At 40.6% G+C, this 18966-nt stretch overlaps 1 protein-coding gene across 2 annotated transcripts in view; it reads left to right on the top strand.

Annotated features, from left to right (window-relative positions):
• mpp7a (MAGUK p55 scaffold protein 7a) overlaps nucleotides 1–18966 on the top strand; it is a 141484-nt gene that overhangs the window by 73422 nt on the left and 49096 nt on the right. For both annotated transcript variants that reach the window (XM_088918544.1, XM_088918545.1), the window contains 3 exons: nucleotides 1031–1108; nucleotides 4502–4582; nucleotides 13192–13323. In XM_088918544.1, the coding sequence (XP_088774670.1) occupies nucleotides 1031–1108; nucleotides 4502–4582; nucleotides 13192–13323 (291 nt within the window). The remainder of the gene's footprint in view (nucleotides 1–1030; nucleotides 1109–4501; nucleotides 4583–13191; nucleotides 13324–18966) is intronic.

The following is an 18966-nucleotide window of genomic DNA, read 5'->3' as shown; positions in this document are numbered from 1 at the left end:
TGAGTGATCACGTTCATGCTCTGGTGAGGCATTTCTATTCTGGCGGGAGTGGAGTTTTCCAGGAAGACAATGCCCCCATCCAAAGGCCAATAGGGGGCACTGAATGCTTTGATGAGCACGAAGATGATGTAAACCACCTGCCTTGGCCCCCCCAGTTACCAGATCTCCACCCACTTGAACCCTTATGGGAGATTCCGAAGTGCTGACTGAGACAGCGTTTTCCACCACCATCAACAAGACAACCAAATGGTAGGATTTCTTGTGGAAGAATGGTGTCGCATCTCTGTTCCAGACACTTGTAGAATCTATGCCAAGGCACTGAAGCTGGTCATGCAGCTCATGGTGGCCCAGTGCCCTATTAAGACACTCTGTGTTGATGTCTCCTTTGTTATAGCAGTTACCTGTAGGTCGCAAGTGCTGTAAAAGTTTCTGGTTCACGGAGTGACATCTCACTCACGGAATACAGATATAAACTAAAATTTAAACTAAAAAAGCAAAAATGGAACCCCCAAAGAAATACATTCTGAAAGAGAAAGCGATAACTGTTGTGTAATATCTTAATATCCATTTGTTAGGCTGTGCTGTAGCATGACAGTATGTAGTGTGATTCTTTTTTTGGTATGAAGGAAAAAATGATGCAAGGCAGAAGTGAAGAAAGAGGATACTTGCGGAGTGAATTCCCTGCGGAGCAAGGCTGCCTCTTTACCCGCTACTCAATTCCTCTGTCTCAATCCGTGTTTTTCAAACACCACTATTTTTGGGGGGGGTTGCGTGATGTTTAATGATAAATTACTTTAATGTGTCAGACGGTCCTTGACACCTTTCCACTCGGATGTTTCTCTTGTTAGCAGATACTCTGGGAGCCGAGACGTTCTGTTTGCACTGCCTTTCTTAGCCTCCTTATGCTTCCATGCTCCCTGGTGATGTTGAACCCGCTAGATTCCCCCCCCCCCCCCCCCCCACCTCACTGCCCTTAGCCCACCCAGCTTTCGACCTAGTCAGTCCTGATCGCTCTCCTCTTCCCTTGCAGATTCACGAGAAGCTGCAGCGCTATGAGAAACAGTGCCCGCCGCCAGTGCTGCACAGCGCAGGAGCCCTGGCGGATACCGTGAGTGTCCCCCGCCTCCGAGACCAGTTGTTTTCTCCCTTAAAAAAAACCCAAAAAAACCTCCAACCTCCCATAGGTTTTTTGGCTGGATTGTTGATTTTTCGCACTTCAAAATCTCGCCCTTTTCGCACGAGCTGGCTGTGCTGACCTCTCTGCTTCACACACACGGGGCATCTAGGGAGCGCCCTTGTTTCAGTTTTAGCTGCCATGTGATAGAAACTCCAGGTCTCGGCCCTCTCCCCCCCGCCCCCACCCCTCCCCCCCCTCAGGGGAGGGAGGGAATTGTCAAGCAAATGGTATTTTGGGGAACGGAAGGAGTGGAGGAATGTGCAAGAAAAATAATGATGGATGGGAGCGTGAGGCACCTGACAGGCAAAGAAAAACGACAGGTACAACAAAAGAAATGAGGCATATGAAATAAATAAATTTGGAAGGACCTGTCACCATTCACCTGTATTCTTGACGAGTGATTTATTGATACAACCACTTTCCGAGTAGCCCCCGTACCCTCTGGAATATACTATCAAAATCGTTACCTCTGATGGAATGGTTAATTTCCTGAAGTCATAATTTTAACCCTCTTTGTCATAAATTTGTGCTTTTTAAATGACCTGCTGCCTCTGCCTCTCTTGCTGATCGTTAAATGTAACATTCAGTTATATTACATACACACCTGTGTAAACCGAAGGGCAGTCTGGATAGGAAAGGAGAAAGTCAACGGCTTAATGATCTGTGGTTTGTCAGCATCCCAGGGTCTGTTCATTGTAATTAAAAGTGCTTAAAAAGGATTTCTCTTCTTTTTAAGAAAGTGCAGCTATACATCATTGTAATTAGTCCTGAGTCAGGAACAAGAAAAAAGTGATATTCACCCAAGCCCTGCGTGTTGTACGGAGGGGCTCTTAAGAGCAGTGTTTCTTTAGGAACCCCCCCCGATGTTCGTGTCAACCAGAATAAGAAGACGAGGGCAAAGCCCGGAGTTCAAGGTCCAGAAAGAAAGCTTCTTTATGAAGCAGGCCTTCGCGGTGAGGTCATTAGGTGCGCCGAACTCAACTCCAGAGACACACCGCAACGCTGCGGGAGAAGAGAGACAAGTTATGAAAAACAAACCTTCCGCTGTCGAATCCCCTGCTCAGGCGTAGCAAAGTAAATTCCACAGAGTCTATAACAGTCGCAGAAAGAAAGAGGAAAGAGGATCTGCTGTGATTTTTATTCCATTAATGGCCAGTAGAAAAGATTACATTTGATATTTCTTACAGACCTTTTCGGGTTCCCCATTTTTCATTATTTCACATTATATTTCAGAAGCCCTTATACACATTTGCTGGTCTCAGGAAATGATTTACAGAATGTAAAGAATTAGAACTAGGCTAAGGAAGGAATCAAGTACATTAACCCACCAAATAAATGTTGCTTTATACCATTTCTTCTCGTTCCCATCTGCACTTTAAAATATTAGAATTGTAGGTTCTTTTTAGGATTTTGGATTTGCCAGAAATGTTTTAATACCCTCCCTGTACCAAAGTTGTAATTGCCAATTGTTAATTGGCTTGACTCGGCTTCTGCATCTCTCCAGCCGGCAGCGCAAGGATAGGCAACATGCACGTTGCTCTGATGTGTGAGCCGTCAGAGACGTCTGCTGCTTTCCTAACACTGTGAGCTGGACAAGTTGGACGAGTGACACCACTTGAGCTAATGGCGCTGTTGTGTTGTGAGATGGGATACCAAGACTCCTGCCCGAGCTTCTGATTGTGCGTCATCTGGTGCAAGTTCACATCAGTTTCTTTCAGAGCGGAATCTTGAATTCCTATAGAGATTCAAGGAAGGACAAATAAGATGGGAAAGTTCTTTTTCTGAGGTAGGATTATATAGGTATAGGACATAGGACTATATGAAAACGTGTGGAGTCTGACTTCGTTCTGTGAACTGGGCAGAGGCAGTGCACGCTGAAGATGTCCATTTTCTAAGAACAGAAAGACAAAAATGAGGGTCACTTCTCCCTGCGACTTTCTTCATTACATTAGGGCTGCCGGGTGAGACCTGGCACAGTGTACAGTGTGGAACATGTTCTAAATGTTAGCACTGCTGTACATCCAAATGCAAACGATGAAATTTCACCTTGAGCTTTTCCAGCTTGTCTCTGGGCATCCCAGCACAAAAGTCTAATCTTAGCCCTAGTAGTACGGGATCCTGTATCTGCTAATTGTGTGCCCCGTCTGCTGTAAAAATGTGCTTTATCTTTTCTTGACCAGCATGTTCTATACATTTGCTTCTAAAGAATCGTATAAGCCTCTGAAATAAAACCAAGTGGAATAAATTCTTATCTCTTATCAGATGCTAATACCCAGTGCAGGTCACAAACAGTACAAAGTATTTTTTCCCCCCTGTTAAGTTTTCAGCTCTTTGCCTGTGTTCATGTCTCTGCTCGAGCTGCCAGCCAGCTGCGATGGCCTCCCCGCTGCAAGTGGGCGCCGCTTGGTGAACTGGAGAGCGGGTTTCCTAGAGAGGACAGGGGAATCAGCTGTGCTGCCGCAGTCATCAATCAGGGCGCTGTCAGCTTCAGGAATGCTGGCAGTGGAAAAGTCCACAGAGCTCGGCGACAGGGGGAGGAAAGGGGGTTTAAAGGCACTGAGCCACAGCTGTACCTTTCATTAAACGCAGGACCTCTTACATCACCTGAAGAGTAATTAGTCATCCCTAAATGTAGCCTGCAAACTGGGTGCTCGTAATTATAAACTCCCGGGCCATCGTATACTGAGGGACTTAATTTTTAATTCATATTTAGATACAGACTGCTCATGCGGTGGTTTGTCTGATCACTGTGCGGTCTGAAGATCCATACTTATTCAGTGTTTTCCGAACGTATTACACGACAGTGGCTCCTCAGGCCCCAGGCTCTGTAGCCGTTGACCAAGGCCGGCATCTGTCAGCCTCCATCCCTTCCCCCTGTCGGCTCCTGTGAATGTGGGACGTTTCAGAAACGATGATGTGAGTTTTCACCACCTCTTGCTGAAAAAGCATTCTACGGAGACGGTGTCAGAAGTTCGGATCCTGTTTTCGTACAAACAGCCCTTTGTCTGCACGCCGGCAGTGGTTTATGTAACCGAAGCGCCGCAGCTCTGCCTGCCTGCTCGCAATAAATCAGAATGTGAACCGGATGCTGAGGAACAGTTCCACGGGTTAGACTGAGCCCAACGGCCTGGCTTAAATCGGGTCTGTCACTGGCTAGCAGGGAAGACCAGTGATTGATGCTCTGTTTTTCTTCATGCTGGCTTCTGTTTGAACACACTGGAAAGTAATAACCTTGAACAAGATAGATTCTTGGTTGTCACTGACGCAGTGGGTAAAACAATGCTCCGGCTAATGGTCTTTGTGTCAATTCAATCTCCCTTACAGCTGGCTGAGGAGCTGCAGAACAAGTCCATGAACAGCGAGATCCGAGAGCTGCTGAAGCTGCTGTCTAAACCTCATGTCAAGGTGAGGAGTTCTTTATCCACACTCGCCATGCAGTTGGAAGAAGTTAGAAATACGATATACAGTAAGACGATGTCACACGATACCTACTTTTTACTGTAATGGGACACTGAGTAACTAAAATCAGGATCACATGGGGACAAAGCAATTAGATTTGTATTTAACTACTTTTTGAACTATAAAAGTGTTTCCATTCCTATGCTGTTGTAGTGAGTTGAATGATGATTTTCTTGCGGGCCTCTCTTCTTATGACTTATCTGCTTCTTAACGGGAATATTCTTGCAGACGGTGTATGAAGTTGAAAGGTTCTGAATAATCATTGCTTTGCAAATTTTATTCAAAAATATCTTTCATGCCTCATCAAAAGTGGTGTAAAAATTCTGCGCTCACAAGATGAATAGTATGTCAGGGAAGAAAGTTAGTGTAAGAAACCAGATACTGCACTTTCCTAATTTGGTGACGGAACTTTCTTTTTGATAAAGCTTAGTTGGCCAAAAAGCTCTTCGCTCTTTTTTTTTTAAAGCAATTTAGAACTGTCTTGTTTGGATTATTGTTGTTGCTGGCCCAATTTCTCTTCTAATCTCCTGATTAATCGTCTCTGATTAATCCTGTTAGACTGCTGCTTACCATATATATTTGCATCAGTAAGTCAAAGAATAGCATTTATTTTAATGGGGATTTCTTTTGTTACCCGCAAAGACATCATGACACAACTCTGTGCAGCTGATCAAGTAGGGACACGCTCCCCAAAAATAATAAATATAGATTTCTGCTGTTAACAATGTCTGTCCACTATTGCTCATCAGAATATGCTTGCACAAAAATAATGTTTACTTCATTGCTAAGCCTTTGGCAATCTGTTTGGAAGCGTTTGCTTAGAATTCAGAATTTAGAATTGTCTTGATCAGCGGCGCTAACATTTAGTTTGTGTTGAAAGAGCCTTAGATGATATGAAATTTGAGGGCAAAGTGAAAATTAAAAAAAATAATAATAATAAAATAAATAAATAAAAAAGAATCCCCTGGGATGGTAGCTTCAAAGTTCAGTCAGTTTTGTTCTTCAGTTTTGCACAGACTGTTTTTTCTTGATCCTAAAAGATACTTCTGAGTCACAGGTCCATTTCAGGGACCCCCCACAGTCAGTGGTGCATTGTCACACCTTGATGTGCCAGAAACCAACTAGACTGTATTTTTGTTGCTTCGCAGACATTGCATTGTCATTGTGTAATGGAGTACTAACAGTAAAATGCTAAAGCAATGATATTAGTTTAAGGTTCATACCAAGTCCAGTGAAGCTCGGTTTTGTGCAGTGTAGATCTGCAAAGATGAGCACCTCCCTTGTACTGCAGTGATGCCCAGCTCTAGCACAGGGGTGTACGACTTAGGGCCCTTGAGGCCTCATCTGGCCCGTCAGACCCATGTGTGTGCGACCCAAGTGGCAGTGTGGTCAGAGATATCAGTTGGGGTTCAGTTCATGTCTTTTCGGAGCCGGAATAGCCAAGAGAAAAAGCCACATCTATAGTGACATTACTGGTCTTATAAACACATGCTCCTTGTGGTTCTCTGCCTCTGTCCAGTCACAGTGCTGTTTTTTGATGGTATCACAGATCTATAGGGGCTTGTCTTTGAACGAAACACACAGGACCTGTCCACACACTTCCTCCAAACTAGTAGTACTAAGGGCTTTGTTATTGGAGGTGTCCTTTCGATATAGCACAGTATACATGTTACAACTAATACAGGGATTTTCTTTAAACTACAGTGGCTTGTGAAAGTACTCGGAACTTTTCACACTTTAAAGCTTGCAATCATGACTCTTTGAAGCAGCAATTGATATTTATTAATTCATCCACCCATTTTCTAACCGCTTCATCCAATTCAGAGTGTTGGGGGAGTCGGGGCCTATCCTGGCAAACATCAGGGTGGGATACACCCTGGAAAGGACGCCAGTCCATCACGGTGCAGACGGATACAAGCACACACACACACCAGGGCCAGTTTTCTCAGAAGCCATTTAACCTCCCAGTATGGTCTTTGGACTGTGGGAGGAAACCAGAGCACCCATAGCAAACCTACTTGAACACGGGGAGAGCAGACTCAGCACCCCAGGCCTAGAGCTTAGTTCAGGGCCCCAGTGTTGTGAGGCAGCAATGCTGACCACTGTTCCACTGTGTCACCCTCCTCAGTAGTTCTTTGTTTTTGCTCCTTACATGTAAAGCTTTGCAAACCTGCATTCAATAGCACATAATAGTTATTTGTCAAATTCTAAATTTGGCTTAAGTGTTTTTGAATTTATATTCTTAACTATTTGCAGTTCCAGATTTTGGGGTCATCTGCAATTACGTAGTTTGGTATGTTGATTATATAAATAAGGAAATGCAATCATTATAATACAGATCCACGTGGTACTAGATTTATTATATCAATAATTTGATTTAATTGAATTATTTGTCCCTTATTCATACTGTTTGTTTCCTATCCATTAAACAGGTTCACAGTCCATGCACACTCATTACTGTACCTTGAATGCTGACTGACTCTAATTTGAGACTTGCTTTTACATGGATCTCTACCAAAAGCCTTTTTAAAATCTAAATAACCCTATTCTATGTTCATTCTGCCCATTACTGTTGACTGTTTGTTACAAAAGATTTTAAAAATAAGGAAGTCTTAACTTTTCTAAAACCATCTGGACTGTCTCCTAGGATCCTTTTTCCATATAGATGGTCCTCTAGTTTAGTTCAAATTATCAGTTCCATAGCTTACACAGAATAGCATAAAGATTTATTGGTCTTATTACTTGGTTCAGTTTTGTCATGCTTTTCATGGATGAGCTCTGCATTAGATACTTTCCATTGGATTGGTACTACCCTGTCATGAGTGACTGTTGGAAGAGTTTTGCTAACTGTCTGTGAATCAAATCTCTTGTTTCCTGAAGTACAATTGGTAGAATCCCATCAGGCCCTTCCACAGCTTAAGGCATATTGATTTCTTCGTTGTTGAACACCTGGGTAAACTATTCATTTCGTACATCAGCCATTTTCCTTCATCATGTAAATGTTTCCCATCATTATCCATTTCATTTTTCTTCATCTTTCACTGTTCTTTTGCTGTGTAATAATGATAAATACTTTCACTATCTATATTATTCTCCATTTTTTTCCTCTCTGTCTTGGCTTTGCAAACATTCTTTTTAACCTTTTTGTACCAAAGAACTGCAGAGGCAGTTTCCACCTGGAATGATGTCCCCTCAAACATTTTGTCATATCTTTGAAAGTTTATAAATTAAAAGCCCGGTTTATGATTTGATACCTTGTGCTTAGGATCCAGAAAAGGAATATAAAAAAATCTGTTTTTAATCATCTTGTGGAGTGCATTCTTTCTCCTTATATTTTTCCTAATTGATTTGTTAAATCTTTTAGGTGACTATAAACATTCAAGTCTTTTAATTACTTAATCTGGAGGTGAATCTGTTCTGTTCATCTAAAACTCTGATTTTGATTCATCCCTTAATGTTTCTCTCATTTTTTTTGCCTCACTGTATCTTTATAATATATCAATGCAATAGTTCCCCTTTTCATAACCTCTGACAAAAAATAGACTTATGCCAACTGTTTTGGTTTCTACTATACAGTTCTACATTTCTTCTTTACAGTCTATGTGAGGAAAGTTGAAGTACCCCACAAAACTACGTCTTTACAATTTTTTTTAATCTTATCAATTTTAATTACAGTTAATAATTGAATCTGCAGCATACATCTTACACTATGCCATTGAATATTTTTTCATAACTCTGATCCAGAGATTCTGAGACTCCTTATTCTGCGAGGTTCAGTTTCTGTGTCAAATACACTTTTTGCTGTACAGGCCTACCCTCCACTTTTCCATCTTTCCCGTCTCTCCCAAACTCCATGCATCCATGTGTGGTGGTTTTTGTCACTAGTTCTCTCCATTAGCCATGTTTCTCTGATTCCAGTTACGTCATGATCGCTTGGTAATGTGGTAACTTGCATCTAATGCAGTTTTTAAAATCCTTAGCATTTTGATTTTAAGGACTTAATTACCTGGTCCTTCTATGTTTTGTTTTTCCTTTTTATTTATGTGTTGACTTAACTTCAAAGCAAGTATTTTTCTTGTATTTTTTTTTCTGGTTTCTCCCCCTCCTTTCTAGTTGAATTGATTTTGAATTTCTGTGGATCCTTTTGCCAAAACGACTTAATTTTGCCTGTCTAGATTGTCCTTGCCGTGAAAAGCCTTCTCTGGGACAGCACTAAGCCTTGATCGCTTATGTTGATTATCATTTGCAGTTTAACTTTCCTGCTGCGGGTAGGATTCCTGAAAGGACCAAACCGGTAGTCTTGTTCTTCAGTTGGTTTCCAAGGCGGTTGTTGCACATGGAGCGTGTCTGATTTAGGCCAGTGCTGAGGCTGCTGCTGCCCTGCCTGGTCCGGATGGCGCTGTGTGCCCCCGCCGACCAGAGCCATCAGTCTCAACATGGACAAAGACAAATGGGTTATCACCTTCCTTTGCTAAAGCCTGTCATATCTTGCTTAATGCTAGATTTGCCAATTCTTCAGTCTCTTGAAGTTTTATAAGTTCCTTTAGCTCCTTTTCAATTATTAACTCAGGAGCTGGGTTTGGTGGCGGTTAGTAAAGATGGAGTCTGGCTGTCCGTGTATTATGTCAGAAATGACCTGCAGGCCTTCTGCTGAAAGACCGCTTTTAAAATTGTGTGAATTTATTTTTGTTTAGGTATCAAATGTTTATTGGTTCCTACATTTTATAATAATAATTGCTTACACTTATATAGTACTTTTCTGGACCATCAACTAAAAGCACTTTACAGGTAATGGGGACTCCCCTCCAACACGTGTGGAGCCCCACCTGGATGATGCGACGGCAGCCATAGTGCACCAGAATGCTCACCACACACCAGCTATTAGTGGGGAGGAGAACAGAGTGATGAAGCCAATTTATAGATGGGATTATTAGGAGGCCATGATTGGTAAGGGCCAATGGGAAATTTGGCCAGGATGCCAGGGTAACACCCTGGGATTTTTAATGACCACAGAGAGTCAGGACCTTGGTTTTACGTCTCATCCCAAGGATGGCGCCTTTTTACAGTATAGTGTCCCTGTTTCTATACTGGGGTATTAGGACCCACACAGACTGCAGGGTGAGCGCCCCCTGCTGGCCCCACTAACACCTCTTGCAGCAGCAACCTTAGCTTTTCCAGGGGGTCTTACATCCAGGTACTGACCAGGCTCACACCTGCTTAGCTTCAGTGGGCTGCCAGTTGTGAGTGGCAGGTTGTTATGCCTGCTGAAGTTTGTGGGAATGCAGAACTTTTTCCGTTGGTCACGGTACCCAAATGCGATTGTCCAAGCCCTGCCTGCAAATGACACTTTTATCATGATCAAATTTTGGTTCTACAGTAGTCTCTAACAGCCCTCAAACTTTCTTGCTTGCACACAAAGAGCCAACACATGACATTACTAACATACAAATTCAATTTTGTGCTCTTTGGGGGGTAAAAGCAGTAAATTATTGACTGCAATAACTGCTATTTGACAAATTTCTTATCCAAATAAAATAAAGGTCTTCACCTGGTTTGTAGCTTCTCCTTTTTCTACACGGATGATGGTGCTGACAGTTTGTACAGTTAGCAGCTGCTAGATGACTTCCTGCCCAGGCTGGAAGGCAAACCTTTGCAACTCTGAAACAGCTCTCTGTAAGTTTAATATCGTCAGGAACCAAAACCATTTCGTTGGAGGAGAAAAGTTTATTTAGAAAAAAGGTCACAACCGAGTTACATCTGTGGTGTAATAAAATGGTCTCCTAATATGAAAATTTGGAAAATGAATCCTGAAAAACAGGGGTGTATGTGGGGATGTTGGGGTTCTGTGATATGTATGAAAATACCCTCAAACAGCTTAATATCTCTCTGGACAGGCTCTTGATACAGGAGCCTTCTACATTGCTATCACACAAAATGCAAGCAGATGGGTGTTCTTGAATGGTTGCTCTGTGTGATTGTAATAGAATCGCTCATTATAGTTCAAATGAGCCATTTACGGGACTGGAAATAAGTCAGTGTTTAAAGATTTTTTTTATAACTCACATGAAAAAACAGATTTCAGCTTTAGTCACCTATTTACTATAATAATAATAATATTGATAATGATGAAAGTGTCCATTTTGAGACAGTCTGTTACTAAGAGATTTATTCCTACTGAAATACATTTTTTTCAAGTAATTGTCACATGATTAGCAATGATTCCACCCATGTGTACTGAAAGGTATGTTGCACATTTTGTAGGTAAATTCAACATCAGTCTCCAACATTCTTTATTCTGAATGTCTGAATTACTTTTACAAATTTCAGTCACTAAATTTGGAGTCTAGGGAGTAAACTTAGGTTCCTAGTGGTAAAATGCAGGCCATCTGTTTTGCATTGTGTCATCAGTGTCAAGATACGGCCAGATGATCATTATCTGATGCAAAAACTCAGTTGGTAAAACATTTGTATAAATTGACCTCAACGTTTCTGAGACCGAGACTGTTGTTGTCTGCTTTCCCAACTGTTGTTTGTTTCAGTGCACTAATCACACTTTCCCTTTCTCGTGAGTAACTTAGTTTAGTTTTGTGAAGCTACCAAGCATTTAAAAACCGCACTCTAAATCAACGATTCAAACTATAAGAATGTTTTTTTTTTAAATCCGCAAATTCTGCAAATAGAGAAAACAATATCCCTGGCTGGCGTCTTAATTTGTTTTTTCTTTTCTGAATGCATCGTTTTGCATAGGAAATGCACACAAAAAACAGCCGTCAACGGCTCACAAGTATTCTGACACGCTTGTCTCTCTCCATGTTGGTAGGACGTAACTAGGCTCCAGCCATTGGGCAAGTGTGCTCCATGTGCAGTCTATTAAATGGTTCAGCGAGTTTTTTGGGGGTGGGAGGCTGGTTTTCGGCTTTTAGGAGCTATTAATGCACGTGCTGTAATCTGTCATCGGGGGACGTGGGGATGAGGAAGGGGTTAGAAAAAAAAAGACAAACGATAAGAAATGGACATTTCCTTCAGGATATGAGACGTGATTCTTCCAGACTTCAGGAAAAGAACTCGCAGAAGGTTAATCGGAAAGGCCCTTGAGCAGCGCCATGTGGATGTGAGGTCTTGCTGTTGCAGTGGAGGTTGTATTGTGTGTTCGCCACTGTTCTGCCTGAGCCCTGGGACTGAGCTGTTGAAAGGCAAAATGCGTGATTGGCGTTTCTCGGAAGGCTAATTGCAGTTAAATATTGAACCAAGCGTGTTGAATAACACTGGAGCATCACCAGGGGTCCATTTAGAAGAATTTTGTTTGTTCAGCAGCAGTACAGACTTCTCTGGTAGGGGAGAAAAAAAAAGCCCCGATAGAGGATTACTTTCATATGCACTGTTTTTAGAAACTTGAGCTTTTTAATACATCTCCACATTTAACCATTTCCTTAAAAAAAGTCTTTGAGCTGCACTTCTGAAAATATTTATAGTCAGACTTTCTCCGTCCAGAAAGAATCACGCTCCGACGGAGGTTTCTCTTAAATTCAGCCTTTGAAATTAATCTGTTCTAAGAAGAAAATAAATCTCACAAAGCTAATACTGCCTCAGTGTTATTTGCAGATGCTCAGAAAGATTGGCTTAGAAATCCGATTGATGGGACTAACTTTTATAATGGTTGAATTTTCGCACTCTGGATCCCTACTGGGTGTTTGGAATCGCGTGCCAGTCATTTTTCAGCCCATCATCTGTTCCCTTTTAGAAACATCTTGAATGATATAGTGCACCCCTCACATAATAAATCTGTTGTTTCTTTTTAGGTTTTTGTGCTGCAAAGTGCTGTGGGACAATGCAAATTGTTAATTTTGCTGATTTTTTAAAATGTTCCACAATAGTTGAGATTGCTATTCAGGGCTAAATCTGCGTAAATATATGTAACCTTATGGGATATGGCTAAAAATTTCTACCCTGTAAATCATTTGAGAATGCTGACCTGAGCTGATTGTTATACCAAGAGATTTTTTTTTTTTGTGTGTGGGCGATGTCTGTATTTTTGTGAGAATATTGAGTCTCCATTGTTTGGGACATCAAATTCAGTGAAGGTCCTTTCTAGAACCAGCTAGAGAACTAGAGTCCCAGCCAAATTCGTCAAAGGTCATTGTGAGCCAGTATAAATAAATTTCTGTCAGACAACTTTATTCATGAGTGATCCACTCCTTGCTTTCTCCTCTTTCAGCTACACGCCGTGCCCCTGTAACACTCCAGCTTTCCATTTCAGTGTTTCTCTGTGAAATTGGTTGTCAGTGGTTGTAGAGATCATTGATATCGGTAGTTTAATTTAAAAATGCTTAGGTGCTACGATAGAGCAAAGCCTTTGTAAAAGGTTTATCAACTTTAAACGTTTCGTTTTTGAGCCTCATACGATGAAACTTCGTCCTTTTTTTAAAAAACATAAACACATTTGTACGATTATGCAGGATTCACTTTGGTTTATTCTCTCTCCAACTTAATTGCTGTGTCTTCAGAGCCTGTGAATCAGGCCAATAGTATTAACTGCAGCCTTTTTCTCCCTTCAGAGTTTGCTCTCCGTTCACGACACAGTGGCCCAGAAAAGTTACGACCCCGAGCTGCCGCCTTTGCCAGACGATATTGATGATGATGAAGATTCAGTGAAGATTATCCGACTGGTCAAGAACAAAGAGCCTCTGGTAATCATATATCATTCCATCACCCACAGTGTTAAATTAGAGGCAAAGGTTATGTTTTTGTGATCCAATAATGTAGCTTATTGCTGCCAGAAACATTTTTTTAATGTATTGATGATGTCAAGAAGCTAGATCTGATGCATTGGTTGTAGTAGCAATATAGCAACCATTGTGACACACTAACAGTTCTCTTTTTAAACATTTTAGTCTTGAACATTTTTAAATGTGAATCTTTACATAAACCAAACAAAACAATCCTTCTCTGTTGTGATTGAGCTTTCTGTGTTGGCAACAAAGTAATTTTTTATCCCAGCCCTTTTGTGCAGTTGTCTCCTGATGTCCTTGGTGAAAGACCCATTGCCTGTCCTCGTCTCTAGTAGTAGAGTAGTGGACCCAAAGGGGTTGTACAACCCGAGGAACTGTGTGCTTTAGTGCTGAATTGTTTCATTCATTTCAAAACTTACATCTGGCAATCCCAATGAGAATGGACTGTGTTCCTAATCGTGCTCCTCACTCACGTTCTTGCTGACCTTGCCAAGATAACTACATTTCGGCCTTTTTTTTTCCCCTGCCCCACCACAATTGTTCACCACTGACATACCACACATTCTTCCAGAGGTGCTGGCGAACAGAAGCACTTACCCCTTTCCCTTCGCTTGACCACGGCCTCTCTGAGATCCTGGCTGAACCTTTGCAGTCTGGCAGTCTTTGTCGCCGTCAGACAGACCGGGCCCCGCCTCCCCCGTTTTCTGGCCCTGCGAATAGCCCCGTCGGGCACTTACAGCCATCCAAGCCCGTTTCTGCGTTTCCAACTAAAACTGTTCTCGTTCGAAGAACAAGCCAGCGTGTTCTCTCACGAGACCGTGAGACACAATCTGGACCCGGAGGGCCTCAGGGTCTTATGGTTTTCTTTTTAAGTTCTTCGTGAGCGGTCTGAGCTGATTCCCTGACCAGTTGGACCAGATTCTCGCCCGTTTTTTCCCAGGACTTAAGATACGAGTTCTGTGCTGTTGTTGCCAGCAGAATGCAAGGTGGGCTCTTCTGTGATCGTGAAGGTCTCCAAGGTGGTTTATTCTTCAGGGAGTTCCTCAGGGGTCCTGGTTGTGGAAGGACACTGTGTCTGCATATTTATTGTATTGCACCAGCACACATTGAAATGGTCCACGTAAGCCAATAATGAATTGAATCAGGCTGTTTAAAGCCCAAAGTGTACAGCATGCACACTGCCCTGCCAGGGCCAGGACTGGGCAGCCCAGGACAAGTGCTTTACTGCTTTCACAGATGAATCTAATAGTACAACAATGTCCTTTCTGGGAGATGCTCATCTGCATCTAATCAGATTTCAGAATATGTGGACTGCAGCACCTAGGTGGTCCGTCTCAATCTTTCTAAAAATATGTGACTGCTGGTGAATCTCAGAGGAAGGTTACGTATTAATGGAGAAATGCTTTTTAACAATTCAGAATCCGAAAACTGGCATCTACATTGCAGCATAAAAATAGAATGACAATAAACCTCTGTGGTTCGTTTCGTGGTGAGTGTCCGTTCTTCGTTTTTAGATTATAAAGTTTATTTCCAGCTGGTCAGACAGTTTTTCAAAAGGCAATGTGACTACTGGGTTCTACGCACCACTGTTAGCTGAGTGTTTGCTGTGCTGTTGCACCAACTTAAGGGCAGAAGCGAATTGCAGTGTTTCAAGCTGTGAAGCTTAGGATGCAGTGCCATATTTCTTACTAGCGTGGTAGTGTATTCTTGAACGTAATTGAGTTATATGTTGTGGGTTTTGAAAATAAAAATGGAAAATAGTTTGAAACCTCTTAACAGGTTTTCTTTCCTAAGTTAATGTTCAGTTGCAATTTTTTTTTCTAATGCAGGAAAAACTATCAGCTGCTGAAATTTAGATCTTTGTTGTCTATCAGGCAATTTTCATATGATGATGATTTATGGTGAACACCATCTGAAAGCATTTAGATGAATCCATTAATCTTCCATGGACTTGCTACCCTCAATTACTTGATCGCAACCTTCAATTTTCAATTAAACTGTGCTGTAATGAGCAGTTTTTGTTTTTTTAACAGTTTTTTTATGGTGGCATCTGGGTTATGGCCAGATATGGTTAATTTTCTTGTCCACAATTAGGTCTTACCTTACTATTAATAACATTTGAAATTCCAGATTTCAGAATGATTACCCGGATAAAGATTTTAAAATCAAAAAGAGTACTGTTGGGGTTCATAAAATGGAGATGCATCATTGCCAAGGCAGTAGTAATGATCACATTGAAGTAATTTTCAAGGTATGATACATGAATTATAATACTGGAATATCCCTTCTGTTCTATAAAGCAAATTTGTGAAGGATGTTATTTTTTAAACAAAACTGTTTTTGATTTGCACTTTAAGTACCAATTATGTTTAATCAATCTGAAATGTAAAACTTGTCATTCTTCTGAGACTGTGATGCAGTAACAGTGTGATCGTTTTCTTCCAGAAGCATGTAGGCTTGGATGTTTTGGCTGTATCCTTAAGGACCATAGTTAGTATTCCCCATTTGACAGTGACTCATCCATTAACTTAATCGTGATTAGTTGAATGGATTGTATTCAGTAGCCATGATTAATCGCAATCATTTTTCAGACTGTGACTTCATGCTGTATTTTAGTCAAAGGCAGAAGTTAATCTTCGTGATCTTTTCCCAAACTCCCGGTCTCGTCTTGAAACCAGATCTACCGAATGTATTAGCTCAAATGTTGAGACCATGACATAATTAGGCTTCTAAAAAACACAAACACAAGGGTTTTGAAAAGAGAAGGAGATTGCAATGGCATAGTTTATTGAAAGAATGTGTTATTGTGGATAAAATTACAAAAACCTAAATTAAACTAGAACATAAGGTTGCACACAGACCAGCTTCTGTCCAAAGCAATATGCTGAAATAACTTCACATGATGAATAGCTTGAATACGCAGTGACTAATAGAAGAGTTATAGGAGAAGAAAAAAATTAAAATGCCAAAATCCAGTAAAGTAGAACAGGGAGTTCTGACAATATCTTCAGCCGACATTTTGGAACAGAAGTGAAAAAAGATCAATTTAGGCCACGACCACCCGTGATATAAAATAAACATCACTTGCAAAGCAGCCCAAACAACAGATACAAGATGCGAGATGTCAGTCGCTATATCACTGTAGGCACCACAGTTTCATGGACAGCAGCTCGTCATGGCTTTCTGAGGTTTCTTTTTGATAATCTGGTACGGGACAGCACTATTCTGTACAACTTGCCAGGTGGCGTAGTGAATCCTCAAAGTACCGCAGATGTCTGTGGTGTTCAGTACTGTAACCAATTGTCTGACAATCCCATGCAACTACAGTACTTTAAGGCTTCACTTTGTGGCAAATTGGAATATTAACTGTTTCAGTTGTTTTGATTAGTTTGTGGTCTCTTTATGAAATGAGAATTTCTACGACACCAGGGACATTAAAAAACTGGCTTCATTTATGACATCTAGAGTAGTCTCCTTTTCAGAAAAAAGTACTGTATAGACACGTAACATTTTAAAATGATGGCTGGCTACGTATTTTTTGTTCTGTTCTCAAGAAATATAACTAATATTGGAACAAGAAAAAAAACACATTGAATAAAACCACTATTTCAGTAACATCTAAGGCAATACAAGTGCCACCTGTCGAACTTTTTTGAGCTGTGTCGATTCTCACTGATGCAAATTTTTACGGCTAAAGAACAAGTACATGAACATAACTTGTTGAGGAGCATAGGGGAGGCATTGTGTTCAGTTCGGTGTTCTTGGGTTCAGTGTGGAGTTTATATTTCTTCCTTTGTTCATGTCTTTAATCTTGGTGCTCTGATTTCCTAACACACTCCTAAGACATACTGGTGGAGTGAATTTCCTCTGTCAAACTTTTCCCAGTGTGCATGTCCTGTGATGAACTGCCATCCTATCTAGGTTGTAGTCGTGCATTCTGGGAAGAACTCCACAGAGAATTGTCTGGGGACAACTAAAATGATCCTAATCCTCATCTGTAAAACCAATTGTAGAATTAGCAATTTGAAATGTAATTTTGACTTACATTTGAGTTTCAAGGACCGTGAAAGTGCTTTTCGGCTGTAAAAGTTGTGAGCAATTCCTAATGAAATCATTTGTGTTTCCCTTTTAAAAAAATATTAATTATATGCCTTAACTGTAGATTACCATCTGTACAAATATATCAGCTTCTTCAATTTATGTCATGTTAAGTGGCTTTGATTTCGACGAATTGTATAGCCAGTTTTTGATTGAAATTTAAGCTCTTTGTTGATAAAAAGCCAATGCCTTAAATGTAATATGTAACATATGAAATTTACATAACATACAGAGTCCAAAGAGCTTTAAGCTCAAGACAGCCATGTTAAAATGCTTCTAAAATGTACAAAGGTTTTTCCAACTAAAACCAGCACCTTGTTTTTCTACCTTTTTTTTCTTCCTCCTTTAGCGATTTTCTGCCTTACTTCCTTTGTGCCAAGTATGAATGTATACTTTGTTGCTTTGTGTTGAAATCTTAATTGCTCTGGGCTGCCTGTTTCCCAGAACACTTTTGGAAATGAGATGTGACATCTGAAAGTGGTATTTTCTTGGTGGGATAATTTTAATGAAAACAGTCAATATTCAAACACCAAGATGTGACTGTATTATTGTATTCATTCAAAATGGTGCAGAGGACAGAAGAGACCTGGTGAAGCTCACTGTGGTTTGTTGGTGGTGTGTTGTCACAAGGGTCTGGGCTCTCAGTGTGGCATGCTTTTGGTTCTGTTTTTTAATTAAATATTTCATAACTGAACTTCTAACAAACATTTTTGACTTTAGAAAAATAAAGATGCAGTTTGTTTGACCCTGCTTTCTATTACCAGTTTTTGGCAGTTATTGCAGGAATTTCCTTGTAATTATCGTGATAATGACCTGCAATTTTCTTTTTTCTCATAATACTTGTTAATTATGGTTGAGGTTAGGACAAGGGTTAAGGAAATAAAAAGGAAATTTTAGAACGCTTTCTGGGTAAGATTTTATTAGTAGTAATCACAAGCTATTTCATGAAACAGGTGGAAAGTCATGCTCGAGGTCACTCAGAGGGGATAACAGCATCACACTGGAATGAAATAGAAAAATCACCCAACAGAAATGAGTTTTTCTTCCCTGATGACTTTCCATTTCTGTGCAAGAGGAAGAGAACTCCCTTGTCTTTTTGAAAAAAAATAACATAGAAAGGTAAATTTAGAAATGGTTTGTTTTTTAGCAAAGAAAGTGAGACCGTTCAACCATGATGTAACACGAAGTAGCACTTAGATATTGGACATGGTTTTATATTCAATTATATTGTAACAGTAGGGTTTTTTGATAACATCTGGCTTCAAGAACCTTGGAAAACATTTTCTACAGAATTTATATTTTAAATAGAATGGTCTTCATCATTATTAAGTGACATCATGTCAAAACAAGGGTTTTTCTACTTGAATTTTTTGCTTGTCTTTCATTATGTAGTGTGTAAAATAATACTTGTTAAATTGTATTTCTTGTACTTTTTATTTTGTACTAGGATTTGAGTGGTTCTTACAAATTACGGGTAAGCTATGTGAAATAGATATATCTGAA

The sequence above is a fragment of the Atractosteus spatula genome, chromosome 6 (genome assembly GCF_055471065.1).
Source record: "Atractosteus spatula isolate fAtrSpa1 chromosome 6, fAtrSpa1.hap1, whole genome shotgun sequence".
Lineage (NCBI taxonomy): Eukaryota > Metazoa > Chordata > Actinopteri > Semionotiformes > Lepisosteidae > Atractosteus > Atractosteus spatula.
The sequence above is the reverse complement of the archived record's forward strand: the minus strand, read 5'-3'. Positions and strand labels throughout refer to the sequence as shown.